This window comes from Vulpes lagopus, chromosome 20 (genome assembly GCF_018345385.1).
Source record: "Vulpes lagopus strain Blue_001 chromosome 20, ASM1834538v1, whole genome shotgun sequence".
Taxonomy (NCBI): domain Eukaryota; kingdom Metazoa; phylum Chordata; class Mammalia; order Carnivora; family Canidae; genus Vulpes; species Vulpes lagopus.
The window spans coordinates 5786210-5808299 of NC_054843.1; the positions used below are offsets into that span (position 1 = coordinate 5786210).

Below are 22090 nucleotides of genomic sequence, written 5' to 3' on the forward strand. Positions count from 1 at the left end.
GACACAGGCAGAGGGAGAAGCAGGCTCCCTGCGGGGAGCCCGACGTGGGACTTAATCCCAGGACCCTGGGGTCACGCCCTGAGCTGAAGACAGACGCTCAGCCACTGAGCCACCCAGGTTCCCCATAAATAAGTTTCTGACAAAAATAAGGAGAATAAAAACTCAGCATATGTGACAAAGAACATAAAAGACATATATAAAATCATTTAACTTAACTCTATAAATGGGCTTAGCAGCAGATGAAACCGATCGGAGAGCAAACACATCTGAAGAAGTGAGAGAGACAATACGAGGGGAGGTTAAGAGGGGGGCACAGATTACAAAGGCTGCACGAATACGTAATCGGAGCCTCTGAAGACAAGAGAAGAGAGCACAGCAGGGCTAAAGACCTAGAGAGATAAAGGGTAAAAAACTTCCTGATCTGATAGATGGTACCAATCCACTGAGTGGGAAAGTCCAATAAATTCCAAGCAGAAGGGGATCCCTGGGTGGCTGGCGGTTTGGCGCCTGCCTTTGGCCCAGGGCGCGATCTTGGAGACCCGGGATTGAGTCCCACGTCGGGCTCCCAGCAGGGAGCCTGCTTCTCCCTCCTCCTGCGTCTCTGCCTCTCTCTCTATGTCTATCATAAATAAATGAATAAATAAATCTTAAAAAAAAAAATTCCAAGCAGAATAAACAGAAATAGAAACGAAACGAGGGATGAGCACTGGGTGTTACACTGTATGTTGACAAACCAAATTTAAATTAAAAGAAAAAGTAAAAAAAAAGAAATGGAACTCACACCTGGCTAGCTGGAGACAAACCGCAGAGCACCAAAGACAATGAGAAAGTCTTAAGATCAACCACAGAGAAGGAGGCAGCGTACTGTGAGCGCTTGTGGGTTGCAACAGCGAAGGCAGTAAACAGTGCAGGGCTGACGGGACAGCTGCTGCTACAACCACAGACCCTGCAACTCTCTCTGTCCAGAAGGAAGACAGGGGACACCCCGCCAGGGCCTCACGAATGCAGGGATCAGCAGACCTCTTCTGTACAGCCCGGGTACGGGCCACATACCCTCAGTCACAACTATGTGACACCTACGCGACGCCACTGGAATGCGAAAATAGCCGGAGACGATTCATAGACGGGCCTGGCCACGTTCCAGTACAGTGAGCAAAGTGCAGCCCACACGCCGAGTCCAGCCGCCGCCTAACTCCCGTTCTAACAGACAGACTTCAGGCAGGACTGGTTTGAGATAAAAGGTCTTCTGTGCGAGTGACAGAGTGAACAATGTGTAATGCTGAGCATCGCTGTTCTACACCATCTCTTGTAGGGTCACAGAGCGGTGACTCACGGAGCGGTGACACACGGCCGTGACATCATCCGTATGATGACAGCACCGCGTGCATCGGAGGAAAGGAGTGATGTTCAGGTGTTTGATTCTCACCCCGCTGCAGAGGACTGTAAAGCATCAACGTTAAGCATTGACAAATGTTCCAGTGTTAAAACAAGTATCAAGTAACCTCAAAATTTAAGAGGAGGAGGGATGTGAAAATAAAAAGAAGGCAATCGTGAGGTAATAGAAAGTACATACCGGCCTCTGCCCGCAGCTCCTGGCACAGAGCTCCTGAAACCCTGGTACTTCCCTGCATGGTAAGATCACCTGGAGCATCTTTTGTTCCAGTACTTGGTCTTTGACCTGCTTCTGACATGGGGTTCCTGAAACCCTGATAGTTTCCTGGGTGATGGCAGTGTCTTCTGTTCTAATGAGTAGACTCTGGGTGGGTCCTGGATGGGGCCTGGTCACCAGAAGCTTGGGATTTTCAAGCCCCACCCCCATACTCTTGAGAAGGGAGAGGGGCTGAAAATGAAGTTGCCGACCCACCATGCCTACCTGAGGAAGCCTCCACAGAATCCCAGCAGCACGGGGTTTGGAGAGCCTCTGGGTTGGCGAACACGTAGAGGGGCCTGGTGAGGCATGGAAGCCCCGTCCCACACACCTCGCCCTGATCATCCCTTCCATCTGGCTGGTCATCTGCATCCTTTATCATATCCTTTTATAATAAAGTTGCAAACAGGGGTGCCCGTCTGTTAAGTATTTGACTCTTGGTTTTGGCTCAGGTCATGATCTCAGGATTGTGAGATCGAGCCCCACATCAGGCTCCACACTCTGTATGGAGTGGAGTCTGCCCCTCCCCTGCCACTGCTCCCACACTCACTCACACATGCTCTCTCCCCCTAAAAAGAAGTGTCTGCAATAAACTTAAACAGGAAGTGAAGAGATCCATGAGCTGCTCTAGGAAATTAACCAAACCCAAAGAGGGTGTCATGGGAACCTTTGACTTAGAGCCAGTTGGTCGTTCAGAAGCACAGCCTGGATCTGAGATCGGCAACTGCAGTGGGTGGGACTTGTTGTAGGGGGCTGAGCCTTTAACCTATGGGATCTGATGCAGTCTCCAGGCAGACGGTGTTAGGCTGTACTTGAGTCACTGGACATGCAACTGGTGTCACAAAGACTAGCTTGTTGTGGGGAAAAAGCAAGTTCATAGTCCCCTGTAAATAGACTAGACATTTCTGTTAGAAGAAAACACACTGGATGTGTAAAATACAGCCATGGGCTATTTATACACATATCCAAGCCACGGAGATACAGGAAGTTAAAGGGTGAGAAAAGATACCCCCGGTAAATACTATCTAAATGAAAGTTGATGTTGCTCTATAAACATCTGTAAAAAACCAGACCTGAAGGCAAAAATTACTACTGGAGATAACACAGGGTACTAGAAGGGTACATAAATCCACTAGAAGATGTGAGTTCTAAACATGTATGCCTTTAACAATAATTTGAAAACAAAAGCAAAAACTGACCACAAGTTCACATCACTGCGGGAGATTTTCACATACCCTTCTTGGTAATGGTAGGTAGCCCAGCAAACAAAAAAGCACCAGTAAAGACAAAGATGTGAATAAGACAGCTGGAACTCTAACTTAATGGATACACATAGAAGGCAACTTCAAACTTGTATTTTTCATCACAAATGGAGCATTCACAAAAATTTTATCCTAATATAAAGTTGAGAAGAAATGGATAAATCCTACACTAATTTGCCTAATATGATTCAAGAAGATATAAAACTGAATAACCTCATAATCACTAAAGAAACTGAAATCAGTAATCTTTCAATAGAAATGAGAAAACGGAGATTTTTACCAGCAAGTTCATCATATATTCAAAGAACATATAACTCAGACCTTAAACAATCTGGTCCAGAATATAAAAGAGGGAACATTCTCATTCTCATTCTCATGAGGCTGGCATAACCTTGCTAACAAAACCAGGGATCCCTGGGTGGCGCAGCGGTTTAGCGCCTGCCTTTGGCCCAGGGCACGATCCTGGAGACCCGGGATCGAATCCCACGTTGGGCTCCCAGTGCATGGAGCCTGCTTCTCCCTCGGCCTGTGTCTCTGCCTCTCTCTCTCTCTGTGTGTGTGTGACTATCATAAATAAATAAAAATTAAAAAAAAAAAAAAGATGAGGAAAAAGGTAACAATGTCCACACTCAACACTTCTATTCCACACTGTACTGGAGGTTCTGGCCAGAGCAATTAGACAAAAATGAAATAAAAGGCATGGTTGGAAAAGAAGAAGTAAAACTATCTCTACTCACAGATGATATGACCTCATAAACAGAAAAATCCTAAGGTATCCACTAAACTACTGGGACTCATAAATGAAGTTGCAGGACATAGGATCAATGTAGAAAAAAATCAACCTCTATATGCAAGCAACAACTAGAAACGAAATTTAAACAATTTCATTTATGATAGCATCAAAAATAAAATACTTATGAATAAATTTAACAAAAGAAATACAAGATATCATCTGAATACCACAGAACATTGTTGACAGAAATTAAAGATCTAAATAACTTGAAAGACAGCCCATGTTCATGGATCGGAAGATCTAACACTGTTAAGAAGGCAATACTCTCCAAGCTGACAAATTCAACATAATCCCCATCAGAATTGCAGCTAACTTCTCTGTAGAAATTGAGAAGCTGGGGCGCCTGGATAACTCAGTCAGTTAAGCATCTGCCTTCAGCTCAGGTCATAACCAGGGTAGGGTCCTGGAATCGAGCCCTGCATCAAGCTCCCTGCTAACTGGGGAGCCTGCTCCTCCCTCCCACTTGTGCTCTCTGTCGCTCTCCCTCTCAAATAAATAAATAAAATCCTTAAAAAAAATCGAGAAGCTAATTCTAAAATACATATGAAATTGCAGGGGACATAAAATAGTCAAAACAATCTTAAAGAAGAAATACAAAATTGGAGTATGCACACTTCCCCAATTTCAAAACTTACTACAAAGCAACTGTCATCAAAACATTGTGGCGTTGGTCTAAGTAAAAACAGTGTAGGGCAGCCCAGGAGGCTCAGCAGTTTAGCACCACCTTCAGCCAAGGGTGTGATCCTGGAGACCCGGGATGGAGTCCCATGTCAGGCTCCCTGCATGGAGCCTGCTTCTCCCTCTGCCTATGTCTCTGCCTCTCTCTCTCTCTCTCTCTCTCTCTCTGTGTGTCTCTCATGAATAAATAAATAAATTATTAAAAGAAATTAAAAAATAAAAACATTTCATGTTTAAAAAAAATAAAAGAACAGACATGTAGGTGCATGGAACAGAACTGAGAGTCCAGAAATAAACCCACATATTTACAGTCAACTGATTTTGAACAAGGTTGCCAAGACCAATCAATGGGGAATAAATGTTCTCAACAAATGGTGCTTGGACAACTGGATATCCACATACAGAAGAATAAGGTTGAACCCTTAACCTCATTCTCTATACAAAAATTAATTCAAAGTGGATAAAAGACTTAAATGTACAAGTTAAAACTACAAAACTCTTAGAAGAAAACACAGACCTAAATCTCTGTGACCTTGGATTTGGCAATGGATTCTTAGATATGACACCAAAAGCACAAGCAGCGACAAAAATTTTGGCAAAAGCTACACAATATTTATTCAACTTTAAGAACGAACTCTCGGGCAAGAGTCAGTAGATAGTTGAAAGAGGGATGCACATACTTTACGTTTCAAATATGCAAGCAGAAAAGCTAACCCACACATACAAGAAGGGAGCCCTGAGAAAGGATGGCATCCACGTGGTGTGCAGACCAGCAACACACACAGCTTTGAATCTGCCGACACCACCACCGTCCTGAAGGACTTGTAAGAGAACAGCATCCTAGAAAATTCTAATAACTGTTCCTTGGTAACGCCTCAACTGTGAAGAAAATATACTCCCTGGGAAAGACTTACATGGCCCTAGTGGAAAACCATTATGTGATTTTCTTTTTAAGTTAGATATTCCTGAGTACTGAATTGAGACATGCAAGGGGGGGAATAATAAAAGCCTAAGAAAAAAGTCTCTGGCCCTAAAGACACTTGTAGCATCACTGAAAACCCTTTTTCTCTCTCTCTCTCTGTCTCTCTCACACTCACACACACACACACAAACTACCCTCACTGAGAGCTGTGTATATGTAAGAAAAACCATGGGAGGCCAGAGAGCCCAGCCAACTCAAGGGAGAGTGACCTCGCTGACTGTGTTCCTCTTCCTTGTGCCGGCAACAGAAGTGTATTAACCCCACACAACAATGTCTGCGGGCTGGTGTATAAAGACCTCCCTGTCTGAATTACCATACATGTAAAGTGAATGAAACTGGCATAAAGAGAGCTTTAGATGTGTTCTGTATCAAACAGGTGTTTCTCTTCATGTAAAGCCATAAACTATATCCAGTATTTTTTAATAGAAATACAAAACCCATAGCTGTCCAAACACAAATAGAAAAAAGTCAAAGAGCAAATGTTAACACCAGCAATCCCAGTTCTGTGGATCACAGGAGACTTTGCTTCCTTGCTTCCAAGTAGGAGGTTTTAAAAAAAAAAAAAAAAAAAAAGCAGTTACTAATTTTTTGGGTATTTATTTCATAATTTAAAAAAAATTTATTTTAAAAATGCACACAATATTCACATACATATGGAATATCGTTGGAAGAATTATAAGAAACTGGTAATAGAAGACAGGGGTGATAGGATAGTTGGGGGCCAAAATACCTAGTTTCCATTGAATCCTTTTCTGTAGCTTTTAAATCCAGTACCATGTTTATTATTTAAAAACAACTATTTCCGAAAAACCACAATGATGTAAAACAAGAAGGATGCTTACATGTCCCTTACGTAATCTTCAAAAACTGCTACTGCTCACGTACAGCTGTACATTTTTTCCTCTAGCCTTAGTGAGATTCATCAGAATTCTCAAATAGGAACTGAAAGAACATTATCTTTAGGAGACAGAGGAGGCTCACATGTCAGGGAGGCTCACATCGTCAGGGAGACTGTACATGGATTAGCGATCCAAGGGTGTCCCAGAGCACACTGTGCGTAGCCACTGATTGCTCACCACACAACCTGCCCTTTAGGGGGGCAGCTCGCTCTGTGGGGGGCAGGGGAGACGAGACACATGGTGTCGAGCGCCCAGGCCCCTTGTGCTGCTCTCTTGGCCTCATAAGGGGGGCTTCCCATCCTCTGTGGCCGAAGGACGCCCTCTGATGCTTCTGCTATAAATGCTCCCGTGATCCCTGCTCCACCTCCTTTCTTAAAGCTTAAGTCAACCTGGGGCTGGAGACGTCTGAATGATGAACCAACTCCCCTCTAGAAATGATTAACTAAGCCACCCCCGCACTCTGTGTTTTCCTGGTACAATTCATGGAAGTAACAATGAGCTCCTTATTAGATCACCAGGGAATTCAACAATACAAATAAGACTTCTTAAAAACCAGTGATAGTAGTTTAGCTTCACAGGTCTATGGCCCCCGAGTTAACAGGTTAACGTCCTCAGTCACTTGTCACAGTTACAAACTTGTCACAGCAAGTGGCTCTAAGGAAGGAAAAGTCACACAAGCCCTTGCAAAAATTTTAATATAAAAAAGTGTTTTACATGGAGAAACTAGACTTACTATGGTGACTGTTTCACAGTGAATACAAATATCAAATCACTATGTTGTACTCTTGAAACTAATAATGTTTTACATCAATTATAATTCAAAAAGAAGAGCAACACAACGGTAAAAAAAAAAAAGTGCTTTAAAAGATGTATCCACTCAATTTAATCAGAATTCCTAGTTTGTTTTCAAATTTGTTCCATTCTACAGAACATAAATATTAAATGCTTATAAAACACACTTCATCTGAAATGTTTTAAATATAAAACACACAATGTGAGCATAAAACAATGCATTATGATCTCATGAACACATTTACAAAACACAGTAACAAAAAGATAACTTCAAATAAGTAAATACTATAGGAAGGCTTGCCCAACGAATGACATTCTAAACAGAGAAAAAAAAAACACACAAATAATGTCAATTAGTGTTACCTCTTTTAGTAGTACTACAGGAGATTTCAAATTCTAGTAGTGATAGTAAAATTAAATTGTTTTCTAATCTGGATCAAAAATAGTGCAAAGTCTTTAAAGTAATTACATTAGAAAATGTTGACCTTCCAGTTGGCAATGTGACCTTTAAAATATGCCCACAGTGCACACACCCCAAGGAACGTGGACGCCCAGGCCACTTCTGGTAACAAATCTGGGCCTTGCCAGGACACACATGTGAGACCGGCTTTCCGGCACAGTGACAAGTCACAAAATGATCACTCTCGTATCTCACATAAAATCCAAGAACAAACGCATTCAACAAAAAAAACTAACGTGTGCTTTTGTTTCTTTAAAAAAGAAAAAAAAAGTATAAATTGGATTTTTAACCTACTAAGTGAAAATCCATTCTTTAAAATGCCGTAGCCACAATCGTCTTCTTTCAGCTGAAAGGGTGAAGCACAATCGCCACGACCTTGTTACAGACTAAAATCCAACAGGTAATTCCCACACCACCTGGAAACAAAGAAACCCAGTATGAGAGAGCAGGCCCAGGGTTCCGCCCACATTTCCTACCTCTGCTCCCTTTAATTTACAGGAGTTCAACCCTTTTGCAGCAGTGCCAGGCTAAGAAAAACTAGGTGTGTGTTTCCTGGATTCAAACTCAGACCTTCCCGTGATTCACAAGGCTGCCTTCTTTACTCAACAAGAACTACCCAGAACAACAGGCAGAGAGATGTGCATTGTGGATTACAGTATTAACAAACTGGAAAGCCACCTTGGAAGACTATGCGTTTTTCCTTCTCAAAAAAGCATTATAAACAAAGCCATGTCTACCCATGCCAGTGCCGCCCAGCTGATGATGGAGAGGCAGGAAGACAGGCTGCAGGAGTGGCCCATGGCCCGCGAGATGCCTGGAAGAGTGGCCTCACGCTCTCCTGTTAACCAGCACTGACACCCAACCCGCGGCGCCCACAGGTGGGTAGGGGTGGTGGCCCAGGGGGGCAGGGAGAAGGTGTGGCAAAACCGGAACCTCTGAAACAGTCACTCCTTTACACTCACTAATTTGCCCCCAGCGTCATCACAGATCACAACCAAAGGCTGACTGATGGGGACGTGTGCCGCAGGCAGCGTTAGGTCTGAGAGTAAGAAATTAGGACCTAAATACATATCTTTTCAGGGGAATTAGTAAATGATGATACATCCAAATGAAGAGTAGCTACTCAATATTCCTTTAAAAAGTTTATTGATATGGGGCAGCCCCTGTGGCTTAGCGGTTTAGCGCCGCCTTCAACCCAGGGTGTGATCCTGGAGATCTGGGATCGAGTCGCACATCAGGCTTCCTGCATGGAGCCTGCTTCTCCCTCTGCCTGTGTCTCTATCTCTCTCTCTGTCTCTGTGTCTCTCATGAATAAATAAATCTTAAAAAAAAAAAATTTTTTACTGATATGGGAAAGAGTTTACAATATAAGTAAAAGGGAACCTAAAATTATATGTGCCAGATGGCATTAGTTGTATAAACAGAAGACTGGAAAAATATACCACGAGGTTGAGATGTTATCTATAGCTTATGAAATGTTTTTAAGTTGTTCTTCTATTCTTATTCGTTCTACAATGATATATACTACTTTTTAACATCCAAAGGATATCATTACCTTTCAAAAATAAAAGAACGTGACTGGCAGTAAACGCTGGAGAGATGCCAAGCATATATCCGGGGGTCGGTGTTTCAAAGAACAAGATTTCAGACTCAAGGTACGGGGTGACATTCTGTAAGCAACCGGAGGTGGACTCCAGCTCTGCCCCTTAACATTTCAGTGACACTGGACAAGGTAAGCAACCTCTCTAGACCTGTTTCTTCACCGTGAGCCTTGTATGAGGCCAACACACAAGGTACTGCTCACAAGTGAACAGGGGAGCTTGGGTTTCTTCACCTTGTACCCCACGTGTCTACAGAAGCCTATCCGTGGGGCGCCTGGGTGGCTCAGTGGTGGAGCATCTGCCCTCAGCTCAGGTTGTGATCCTGGGGATCTGGGCAGGCTCTAAGTCATTGGGGATCTGCTTCTCCCTCTGCCTTTGCATAACCTCCTGCTTGGGCTCCCCCCCCCCCCTCAAAAAAATAAAATCTTTAAAAAAAAAAAAAAAGAGAGAGGCAGAAGCAACTTATCTATTCTTCTGCTCTGGTTTCCAGAAAACTCTTACCTGCTACCCTAGTAGGAAATGCTACCAGGCGGTCTAGTGGAGTTATCCATTTGCTTGGCACCACAGCCACGGGGACAGAATAATACTTCCAGATGAGCGACACCATGAGGGCAGCCTGCAAAGACAGTACTGATGAGCGGACCAACCCACTGGTCACACACCCCGTAACCAAAGAACGATGAGAAACGTGGAAACACACTAAAGAAACTCTCCAAACTGATGCCCTCAGGCCCCATCAACCCAGTCCTCACGGACATGGACACAGACACACAGTCACTGATTTCCACTGTTAGCACCTTGAAACAGAATCTAATTAAAGACTAGCTCACTGGACATCTAGAACACTCTGCCGCCAAGTGGGGTAGCCGTCTTAGTGAACGCCTATGTCACTATTTTAATCTGAGTAATAAACATACACTATTAATTTAGCTGATAAATTAACCAAGGTCACCCATAACAAAGGTGTTCTTTTTTCACTGAGCATCTCCTTTAAGTAGCCAAACTATGATAAATACACCTTATTGGTGACAAAAGTGATTTCATGCCTCTAAGATCCTCGAAACACTAGTTTGTCCTCCCCACTGCATATAGTACTGGCACTTGCATATGGAGGGAGCCCTGTGGGTCTAAATGGCGGACGGTGAAGCAGCAGCATCTCTTCCGCAGTCTTCACCCAACCCGTGGCCTTGGATAAGGCACTCAAACAAGCAGACTTAAGAGAGGGAATCTGGCTTCGTTCCCACCCCTGGGAAACCTAACCTGGCGTCACAGGGACAGGGCTTCAGGATGACTATACTCAAATGTACCCAGGCATCCTGGGCTTGGGGCTGGCTCAGGTCCTTTAGCACAGTGAGGACCACATATAAGGTCCCAGAGGTCAGATGGGAGCTGCCAGCGCGTCAAGAGCACGTCCACGACCTCAGAGGAAAGAAGCAGGAATAGTTCCCCAGGAACTTTCTATCCCAGGCAGGACAGCTGGGAACCAAGAGTGCTGGACTCCACTGAGTACAGTAGGATTTCCCCCCAGAGAGTGGGCAGCGTTTCCCACATCCGCATGCCCCGTAACAAGCAATGACCCAAACCGACCATGTAGAAAATACAATGTCTCAATAAGCTTCTCTCACTTCCCCACAGGCTCCCTAAACTGCACTGGAATGAAGGCAATACGAAAGAGCCCCAGAGAAGCTGCTTCAGCATTCATGTGGTAGAGAAACCCCGTTTCACAACTCAACAGAGACTTTCTTGGAATCCTCGTGCACTGCTGGTGGGAACACAAGCTGGTGCAGCCACTGTGGAAACAGTCCGTTGGTTCCTCAAATCACCATATGACCCAGTCATTCCACTACTGGGTACTTACCCACAGAAAACAAAAACACTCATTTGAAAAGATACACATACCCCTATGCTTATGGCTGCATTATTTACAATAGCCGAGTTATGGAAGCAGCCCAAGGTCCCTTGATAGATGAATGGCTTAAGAGGAGGTGGGGTATAGACACGTGTATATATACACAACAGAATACCACTCCTGAGTTAAAAAGGATGAGAGCTTGCTGTTTTGTAACAACGTGGATAGATCTGGAAGGTACAGTGTTAAGTGAAATAAGTCAGAGAAAGACACCGTATCATTTCGCTCATATGTGGAATCTAAAAAAGAAACCAAACGAAAAGCAGATCTATAAATACAGAGAACTGATGGTTGCCAGAGGGAAGAGGAGCAGAGATGGGTGAGACAGATAAAGGGGTACAAACTTTCAGTTCCAAAATAAGTCAGTCATGGAGGTGAAAAGTACAGCACAGGGAATGTAGTCAATGGTACGGTAATAAAGTTGTATGGTGACTGCACATCATGGTGAGCACGGAGTAATGAGGATTGTTGAGTCATTACATTGTACACCTGAAACTCATCTGACGCTATGTATTAACTCTACTTCAATTTAAAAAAGAGAAAGGCTTTCTTTTAGTCTAACTTATAAATTCACAGAGTTTTCAGTTCCATCCTGGAAGGATCACAACACAGAGCAGCAGAAAGTGGAAAAACCTGAACTCTCAGACCTGGATTCTGGGGGCCGCAGAGTTCTGGAAGACAGTCTCTTAACAACTTTAAGGACCCCAGATGACACAACAAGACACTTACTTGCAATATATAGAAGGCAACACTTATAACCCATTTTATCTTGGCCAATTGTGCTGTCCGAGCTTTCACTGAAAGAAAAAAAAAAAGGATGAAATCGTTATCATCAATCCTGGAAAAAAAGGAAAATATTCAAATACACAGTAATGATACTTTCCTCATATAAAATATTTTCTCATCGTGTTATGTAACATTTATTCAGTATGTTTAGGAAATAGAAAACAGAATTTCTTAAAAGCCACACCTGATGCTGTTAATTAAAACAGAATCACACACAGATGATAAGATTTGAAGCTTTAATTTTGAAAACCCTTAAAACTATGTGTCTACATCAAAGATCCTTTTGACAGGCCACATAGCAACAGGACTACATTCGCTCCCCAGGTCTCCCCGTCTACACAGTACGCCAGTGCGGACGTGGGCCCCTCCGTCTGTCATACTAGCCGGGGAGGCAGCTCTCACTGTGCACGTTCCCAGCACACGGTGACGTGACGACTTCCTCACAGGAGACTGTTGGCGGAGGCAACACAGTGATGAAGACCTGATCTCGACTGTCAGTCTATTCTCAGATAAGGACACTCTGGGCGTGTTGTAGAGTGTTCACAAAAGCCCTCGGGCGTCCCCTATGACACTGTCTCTAGACTTATATCAAAAAATGTTGAATTCGAAAACGTCTACCTATAAAAACAGAAGAAAAGCTAGGAGGATGTTAGCTGTTTCTGTTTACGAAGCAAAGATTCACCGGCAAGTAAGGAGAGAGCTATCGTGACTACTGGGCTTCTTCTGGACAACTTACAAGTTCCTTTTAACACGTAAAACGTCTAAGAACCAAAACATACGTTCTACCAATCTTTACATGAAGCCTTCTCTAGTCGTCAGCTTTCATGACGCTTTCCACACTACAACTGAAACCAGTACCGTGAGTTTTAAGCTTATCCGTCATCTTGTTGATCTTCCTCTCTAGCCTGGCGTATCTGGCGAATTCATCCATCATGTTGACAGTGGAAAGCTCCTGCTTCATGTCCTGGATCTCTGCTCTCATCTGTGCCTCCTGCTCGGCATCCTTCTGCAGCAGCCTGGACATCTGATGGAGCGGACAGCTGGGGTCAGTCCCTTCCCACACGGGCACACCGTCCCCCCACCTCCTCCCGCATCCCCCTGCAGCCGCTTCCACCTGGGCTGGCTTCCCTCGGCTGCCTGGACCTGCTGCTGCCCTCTACACCCACCACAAAGACAAACTCCCTCTGATGTGAATCACTGTTCCAAGTATACGTTTCCTTTTGCAGTCATGCCCCTGAGTCGCTCCAGTACAAATGTATGTATCTTTCACTACAACTATAAAATTGTGATTATGAAACGAAAACCAGGCTCAAGGGTTGAGCATCTGCCTTTGGCTCAGATTATGATCCTGGGGTCCTGGGATAGAGTTCCGCGCCCAGCTCTCTGCATGGAGCCTGCTTCTCCCTCTACCTGTGTCTCTGCCCCTCTGTCTCTCTCATAAATAAATAAAATCGTTAAATAAAACGAAAAAGAAAACCAATTACAGCCATTATTCAGGTGACAGGGACCACACATCCTCTTCCCTCCCTGAAATATCCAGTCCTAAATAGGCAGGCAGAGAAGAGGGGTGGGTGCCAGTGAAGAGGTGGTGGCCCAGCAGGAGGACTCAATTCCAAGCACAGTGAGGGGGCACTCCCACAGAGGAGCACCCTGACAAGGGGGACATAGAGCCAAGCACGGTGATACGAGCATCTCCAGAAAGGGCAGCCTGGCATAGAAGTCGGAGCAGGATGCACACAGGATGAGAGGAAAGCACCCGGCCAAGCCCCAGTCAGAGCCCAAATGGGCCAGGCAGGCATGGGGGTGGGAGGTTAATTACAAAGCAATGATCAAATACATGAAACATATTGGAAATAATAGGAGCCAGTTTTTTCACTATCAGAAAAGGGGATTAAAAACATGGATGGGGGAAGAACCTGAATGAATTCTTCGGTGTTGAATTAGGATTTCAGACGTGGGTGTGAACTTGGGGGTTTTTGATGGGTAGAGAAATACAGACGAACGTGCTTGTGAAGAGGCACCTCCAACAGTGGGACCCCACACCAGACGATCCCAGGTGCCCCCCCACAGCCAGACCCCAGATGTCCCCCCATGACCCCGCACGGGATGACTCCCAATGCCCCCCCCCAGAGCTGGACCCCACACTGGACCATCCCAGGTGCCCCCACCCCCGAAAACTGGACCCCACACGGGACAACCCCAGATGTCCCCTCCAACCCCCCCACAGCCGGACCCCACAAAGGATGACCCCAGATGTCCCCCCCCAACACACACACGAAGGTACTGACACTCCCTACAGGGAGCCCAGGGACCAGACACAGCAGTGGCCACCAGGTGGCGCCCGGCAGCCGGCTGGCGAAGTGGGGGGGGACATCTGGGGTCGTCCCATGTGGGGGAGAGAAATTCCCCCAGTCCTGCCCCCAAGCGAAGTGTGAACGTCCCACGGCGCCAGAGGAGATGCCAGGAGAACACAGCATCCCTTCTGGGACATGGGTCAAAGACGTCCTAAGGCCATTGCGCACACTCCCTGCCCTTGCCATATTCAGAAACGTCAGCCATGCACGTCAAGGAAGCCCCGGGAATCTTAACAGGCTTAAAAGATGTGGCAAGTGTGTGCAACGCAGAGTACTGACTGGGATCCTTTTGCTACAAAGGAGCTCGCCTGGGCCGAGTGAACACAGGAGCGCCCGGTAGGAAGGTTCCTGAAGGCTGTGTTGTGGACAAGGCCCCTGTTTGCAGTCATGTGTCGAGGAATGCAGGGGTGCAGGCTGACTTTTTTCAAACGGTTAAGGAAACAAAATGTTCTCTGTATTGTATGTTTGTTTCAAAAGTTTAAAAACAGATTTAAAAAACAAAAAAGTGTATGTAAGTGTACTGGCATACAGCAGTGCACAGGAACAGTTTGCCCCTCCAGCTTGGGGTCCTCTCTGCACAATAGGACAACTCTTCAGACAGGGCCGGGGAGCCAGCCACGCCCCATCACAGGTCCCCCGGGGCTGCCTGCCCAGGAGCGGGTTCCAGGACACCCTCAGATGTGGCGGCCTCCAGGGCCTGTGGAATGAAGCCCTTTTCGTGGTCCAGGAGAGGTCTCCCAAGGGCTTGTGGACAAGCACAGTGCTGGCTGCTGCGCATCGTCCTGCAGGCCTCGCCCAGAGTAGGGGCCTTCACACCCAGCTGTCTTCATCCCCTCCACCCAACACTGCAACTACAGGACGAATATACTCCAGCCTGATCCACCCTGGAGACGAAAATAGGAACGGCCCAAAACTCATCAAACTGCCCCCCAACCTAGAAACAGTGAATTTCCCTGAACGCAGATTATACATCAATAAACCTGACTTTTATTATTTTTTTTTAATTTTTATTTATTTATGATAGTCACAGAGAGAGAGAGAGGCAGAGACACAGGCGAAGGGAGAAGCAGGCTCCATGCACCGGGAGCCTGATATGGGATTCGATCCCGGGTCTCCAGGATCGCGCCCTGGGCCAAAGGCAGGCGCCAAACCGCTGTGCCACCCAGGGATCCCAATAAACCTGACTTTTAAAACTCGATCTTCGGGATCCCTGGGTGGCGCAGCGGTTTGGCGCCTGCCTTTGGCCCAGGGCGTGATCCTGGAGACCCGGGATCGAATCCCACATCGGGCTCCCGGTGCATGGAGCCTGCTTCTCCCTCTGCCTGTGTCTCTGCCTCTCTCTCTCTCTCACTGTGTGCCTATCATAAATAAATAAAAATTAAAAAATATATATTAAAAAATAAAAAAAAATAAAAAAAAAATAAAACTCGATCTTCAGGGCAGCCCAGGTGGCTCAGCAGTTTAGCGCCACCCTCGGCCCAGGGCGTGATCCTGGAGACCCAGGATCGAGTCCTGCATCGGGCTCCCTGCATTGGGCCTGCTTCTCCCTCTGCCTGTGTCTCTGCCTCCCTCTGTCTTTCATGAATAAATAAATAAAATCTTTTTAAAAAATTAAAAAATAAGACTCGATCTTCAAAAGAAGAAACAGAACCACAAGTGTATTACTTACGACCATAAAGGATACGTAAAAAAATTTGAAAACTGAAAAGACCAAAAGATGTTCACTCAGGAGCAGACGATGAACAAGGGCGTGAAAATGAGCTGGGGAAGTCTTGTGGTTAAATCAGACAAGTGTCGTGCTGGGGGTGGAGGGTGGGTGAGTAAATCACATCTACAAGTACACAAAAATACTTGGAAGTGCCTACATTTATAAATAGGCACCGATATTAAACCAAGACCGCCTTATAAGGGACAGTTAAAATGGGCTAGAATTACGAGCTGAATTGTAACATCCAACGAGATGTGAATTTTTACGTGTCCTGAGTACTGATTTTCCAAACAAAAACAAGCCTCCTTCCGTACTCAGGAGCACCTTCTAGGCCATCAAACCTCCCACTTGGCAAACAGCGGCTGCGCGGGGCACAGCTTTCAGAGACCTGGACATGGATCCACAACGAATTCCCGAGAAGAAAACGAGTTTTCCAAGACTCTTAGCAGACGCAGGCAGTGGAGGAATCTAGGGCGGAACCAGGAGCGGCAACGCCTCCGTCACCCCCGCCCAGACGCGGCCGCAGGCCTGCAGGGCTCGGGGTCCCACCAGACCCCCGGGTCGGGCCAGGTGCACGGCGGGGCCCGACAGGCAGGACGTCAGGGCGCGAGCTTGGGGTCACGCGGGGTCGAGTCGAGCCGCGCTGCACCGCTCGGCGGGTGGCCCCTGGGCCCGACCCTGAACGGCAGCGCATGACGACCCGGACGGCGCCCTCGGGCACGCAGGGGGCACCGGGGAAGCCGCACGCGGGGCGGCCCGCTAAGGCGCCGCGCTCCGGGTCGGGACAAGGGCCGAGGCGGCCCCACATCGGCCCCCACGCTCGGCCCCACGTCGGGCCCCCACCTCGGCCCCGACGCCCACCCCCACCTCGGCCCCCACGTCCACCCCCACGTCGGCCCTCACGTCGGCCCCCACAGCCACCCCCACGCCTGCCCCCACGTCGAGCCCCACCTCGGCCCCTACGCGCGCCCCCACGCCAAGCCCCACGTCGGGGCCCACGTCCACCCCCACGTCAAGCACCACGTCGGCCCCCACATCGGGTCCCCCGCCCGCTGCCACGTCCACCCCCACGTCGGCCCCCACGTCAAACCCCACCTCGGCCCCCACCCCCACCCCCACGTCCACCCCCACGTCAAGCACCACGTTGGCCCCCACATCGGGTCCCCCGCCCGCCGCCACGTCGAGCCCCACGTCAAGCACCACGTTGGCCCCCACATCGGGTCCCCCGCCCGCCGCCACGTCGAGCCCCACGTCGGCCCCCACGCCCACCCCCACGTTGAGCCCCACCTCTGCCCCTTCGCGCGCCCCCACGCCCGCCCCGCCAGGACAAGGGCTGCAGGACCAGGCCCGCGGCTCCTCAGGCGCCCCTGTCGGGACCCCCCCCAGCACCACCCCGCACCCCGATGGCCAGTGCTCGAGCCCCACCTGCACGTGCGCGCTCAACCCCGTGGCCCCCTCAGTGACCCCACTACTACGACCGGAGGGAGGGGCATCCTGACGCCTGGGGGCCCCCAGCGGGGACTCAGGAGGCGACCGTGCTCCGGGTCCCGGGGAGGCCCCTCCGGCCGCAGGGCCCGCAGTGTCCGTGCCTCGCCCCAGTGGCCTGGGCCCCTAGGCGGAGAGGCAGGCGGCCCCACTTTCTAGAGCAGAAAATGAAGGTGACTTCAAAGTCATCAAACATGGAAATGGCGGCGAGCCCCACACGCCGCACCCGGAGGGCAGCCTCCGCCCCGCCCAAGCCCACGGCCTAGTCTACACCGCGGGGGCCCTGGCGCGGCGCCTGCGCAGTCCGCCTCCATCACCCCTCCTCCGCCGGCGTGCCCGGGCCGCATGCGCAGTGCACGCAGCCCACCGGGACGCATGCGCAGTGCACGCAGCCCACCGGGAGGCAGCAGCGCGCTCCGCTCCCGCCAGGCCTGGGGCGCCTGCGCAGTGCGCCTCCCCACTCGCGTGCAAAGCGGTGCTCACCGGGGCCTGTGTCTCCCTCTGCCTCTGCCCTTGGCTGAAGAAAGGCCCGAGGACACCCATTAGGTACACGAGGCGCTCTCATCCATATGCCCTGAAACCAGCTTGAAGAGAAGAGACAACTCGGTAAAATTCCAACCAAGTCAGCACACCGGAGGCCGCAGGGGGCCTGACCCAGGCACCCACCTCCACGCCAGCGCCCTGCAAGCCTTAGCTTGGCAGAGGGCTTGCAGTATTTAAGAGACTTATGCAAAGGCCTCAGCCAGCCCATCTGACTATAACGGGATGAAACACTGGCGGGAAGACAGGCTGAGGCTGGGATTCCAGTTCGAGGACATGGCCCATTCCCAGGCAGGCTTGTGAGTGTGTCCCACTCACATCCTCCAACGGCTCCTGCATTGGGCCGCCTGTAATGCTCGTGGAAGCAGTCGTACCCTACGCAGGCCCGGAGCGCTCCTGACACCTTTACTCTCAGTGACCAGGCGGTACGGAGGTCTTCAGTACTTTTCCCTGTTCTGAACGCCAATGTAGGGGATGTGCTCTGCTAGGATAAGCATGTTATTACCCGTTGGGCCTGGCTGACAACCCTGACAAACAGCGTGACGACCACGGAGAATCATTTAAGAAAGCTAACTGGTCTGAGGTCGCACAGGTTATACAGGCTGTGGGAAGCAGCGCAGAATGTGGACCCAGGTCCAAAGACAAACCCAGGGATCTTTGGTCTGAATGAGGAACATCACGGACACGAGCCTCGTGCACATCCAGACTGCAGCAGTAACCTCTGGTGACAGTGTGTGCCAGCAGCAGAGCACCAGCTTGCTGGAAGCTTGGTTAAGGAGCCTGATGATGACAGGTCTTACCTGTAGCCACTGCCGTAACCCAAGCACACATCTCTTTCTCCCCTTCTGCTAACGGGAAATCATGAACAATTCATAGAGGAATACAAAACCAAAACAGTCTCTCTGAGCAATTTAGTTTCGTATAGCTCCGTAAGAGGTGAAATGGAATAGGGTACGCAAGAAGAATCAAGGGGATACAGCCAGAAAGATAGGCAAGCAACCCACAGAAGAAAATATTTACAAATCAGACATCTGGTTAAGTATTTAATCCACAATATATAAACAACTCCTCACCCAACAACAACAAACCAAATGCCCACTCACTCCCCGCTGTGGGGCCACAGAGGATGCCTTTCCCCTAGGGATAGTTCCTGGTGCCCCATTAAAAAGGAGGCAAAGAGGGGGTCCCTGGGTGGCTTAGCGGTTTAGTGCCTGCCTTCGGCCCAGGGTGTGATCCTGGAGACCCAGGATCAAGTCCCGCATCGGGCTCCCTGCATGGAGCCTGCTCTCCCTCTACCTGTATCTCTGCTTCTCTGTGTGTCTCTCATGAATAAATAAATAAAAATCTTTAAAAAATAAATAAAAATTTAAAAAATAAAAAGGAGGCAAAGGACTTGAATAGACATTTCTCCAAAGCTATACAGATGGCCAATAAGCACATAAAATGATGTTCAGCAACACTAATCGCTAGGAAAATGCAAATCAAAACCATAACAGGAAGCCACCTCACATCCATTGAGGATGACTACTACAAAAACAAAAGAGAAAATACCAAGAGCTGTAAACTGTGGAAAAATTAGAACCTTGTACATCACCTGGTGAGGATGCAAAATGGTGCAGCTGCTATGGAAAACAGTTTGGCAGTTTCTCAATAAATTGAAAATAGAATTGCCATATGATCCAGTATCCCACATCCAGATATTTACTCAAAAGTACCAAAAGCAGAGACTCAAACAGGTATTTACACACCACTGTTCCAGCAGCATTATTTACAATAGCCAAAAGGTGGAAACCCAAAAGTCCATCAAAAGATGAAGGGGTGAACAAAATGTGGTATATACACACAATGAAATATTATTCAGCCTTAAAAAGGAAATAAAAAAAAAAAAAGGAAGGAAATCCTAACACATGATACAACAGGGATAGACTGTGAAGACATTATACTGAATGAAAGCTAGGCATAAAACGAAAAATACTGCATGATTTCATCTATAAGACATAACCAGAGTCATCAAATTCTTTTTTTTTTTTTTTGAGTCATCAAATTCTTAAGACAGGGACACCTGGGTGGCTCAGCAGTTGAGCGGCTGCCTTCAGCCCAGGGCGTGACCCAGGGTCCTGGGATCAAGTCCCAAATCAGGCTCCCCACAGGGAGCCTGCTTCTCCCTCTGCCTGTGTCTTGAAAAATTCATAAAGACAGAAAGCACCATAGTTGCCAAGGGTGAGGCAAAAGAGGGATAGGGACTTACTGTTTAATGGACAGAAGATGGAGAAGCTCTAGAAATGGATGGTGGTTGATGGTAACACAATAATGTGGATTATTTAATTCCACTGAACTATATACACTTAAAAACGGTTAAGATGGGAACTTTTATGTGTATTTAACGAAGATTTTTATTAAAAAAAAAAAAAAGAGGGAAAAAAAGGGGGGCAGAGGCCAGCTCTTCAAGAATCTTCCTATGCAATGCTAAGTACCTGGGACATCATTTAAAGACCCGGGTAGTATCAAAGGGGTGTGGGGAGTTAAGAAAGAATCCCCCTTGGGCAGCCTGGGTGGGTCAGTGGTTTAGTGCTGTCTTCAGCCCAGGGCGTGATCCTGGAGACCCGAGATTGAGTCCCACGTCGGACTCCCTGCATGGAGCCTGCTTCTCCTTCTGCCTGTGTCTCTGCCTCTCTATGTCTCTCATGAATAAATAAATAAAAATTTAAAAAAGAAAGAATCCCCCAAGCCTAGGTAGTACAACCCTAGAGTTTTACACAAAACAGGTGCTCCATGAATGCTAGCAGAATAAAGAAATTGTATCTAGGCTTAAATACCACCCCCTCCCCGCCCATACACACGCCGCCAATTTACATCAGGAGATCACAGAAGAACTGCTGTTTCCCCCAAAGCTACAAGGCGTGCACCCAGTCTTCGAGGTCTTTCAGGCTGTCAGACTCCCGCTGTGGGCATAAAGGGGGCGCCCTTTCCCTGTTTCCCACACACACACCTTATCACGTTTGCCCCCAAACCTATACCTGCGCCCCCAAAGGGGAGAGGGATAAAAAAAAAAAAAAGGGGGAGAATCACAAACCAAGGATCAGCGTGCAACCCAGCAGTCACCAGCTGGATGACCCCGTGCAAACGACCTGACCCTTTGAGTCAGAGGCCTCCGCTGGGAGGTGAAGGGAGACCGGATGACATCTGCATCTTACAGCAGCGGTGACAACTGGACACGAGCTCATGTACTGATGCCCACGCAAAGGCGCGGCCTCGGGCTGCAAGAACGGGGGGCGGCTGCACCCTGAGATCCTTCCATCTGCAGCCTGGCGCTGCATGCAGGAGGCCGGGGCCTCCGTGGGCCGGGGCTCGGGGCCCGAGCAGCGAGGGCTGCTGCTGCACGCCTCGGGGGACCCGGGGATAGAGCACTGAGCGCGGCGGGCGGGGGTGGGGGAGGGGCAGGGGTGCACCGAGAACCTCCGGGTCCGCGGGCTGCTGCCACCTGGAGACGCGGCCAAGTGTTGCCAGGTCATTCCTTCTCCCCGAGAATCCAGAAATCCGGATTCGGGCGTGGGGGGCGGGGGGGTAAAGCTTTGCAACTTGTAGACGCTAGCAACTAAAAAAATAATAATAATAATAATGAAAATCTCGAATGCAGAACCGCCCGACCGAGACGCCTCGGCGGCCGGTCCGGGACCCCCGTGTGCACGCCCGAGCTCGCCGGGGACCGAGGCGGCGACCCACCGCCCCCGGGGAAGGCAAGGCGGACACTTACGAAGGAGGAGAAGGAAGGGAGGAGGATCCTGAGGACGTTGCACCCGAACACGAAGCTGAGCACCAGCAGCCACGCCCAGCGGTCGGCCTCCGCGCCGCTCATCCCCGCTGCTCCCGGAGCTGCGGGCTCCGCTAAGGTAACTCCATGGGGACCACGCCGGCGCCCACGCCGGGCGGGCGCCTGCGCAGTGGGGCCCGCGCGGCCGCCGAGGCGCAGCGCCGCGCCTGCGCACTGCGCCACAGTGGGCGGGGAGGCCGGGGCGGACGCGCTCCAGCGGAGTCCTTTGGCCCTTCCGGCTTCCGTAGCCTGCCCGCACCCTGCCCCCACCCCGTCAACCTGCCCCCGGGTTTCCAAGCCCTGGTGGTGGTTGGGCTGCCACCAGCCCCAGTTTGGCTGGAGGAGCTGCGAACCACTTGTTATTTTTATATAATGTGCACCT

At 48.8% G+C, this 22090-nt stretch overlaps 1 protein-coding gene across 1 annotated transcript; it reads right to left on the reverse strand.

Annotated features, from left to right (window-relative positions):
* Positions 1–6943: 6943 nt before the first annotated feature.
* On the reverse strand, positions 6944–21835 carry GET1 (guided entry of tail-anchored proteins factor 1). Its single transcript, XM_041734951.1, has 5 exons — positions 21652–21835; positions 12669–12834; positions 11754–11821; positions 9617–9731; positions 6944–7930 (listed from the first exon to the last, which is right to left on the reverse strand). The coding sequence occupies exons 1-5, from the start codon at positions 21751–21753 to the stop codon at positions 7857–7859; spliced, it is 525 nt and encodes a 174-aa protein (XP_041590885.1). The 5' UTR covers positions 21754–21835; the 3' UTR covers positions 6944–7856.
* Positions 21836–22090: the final 255 nt, after the last annotated feature.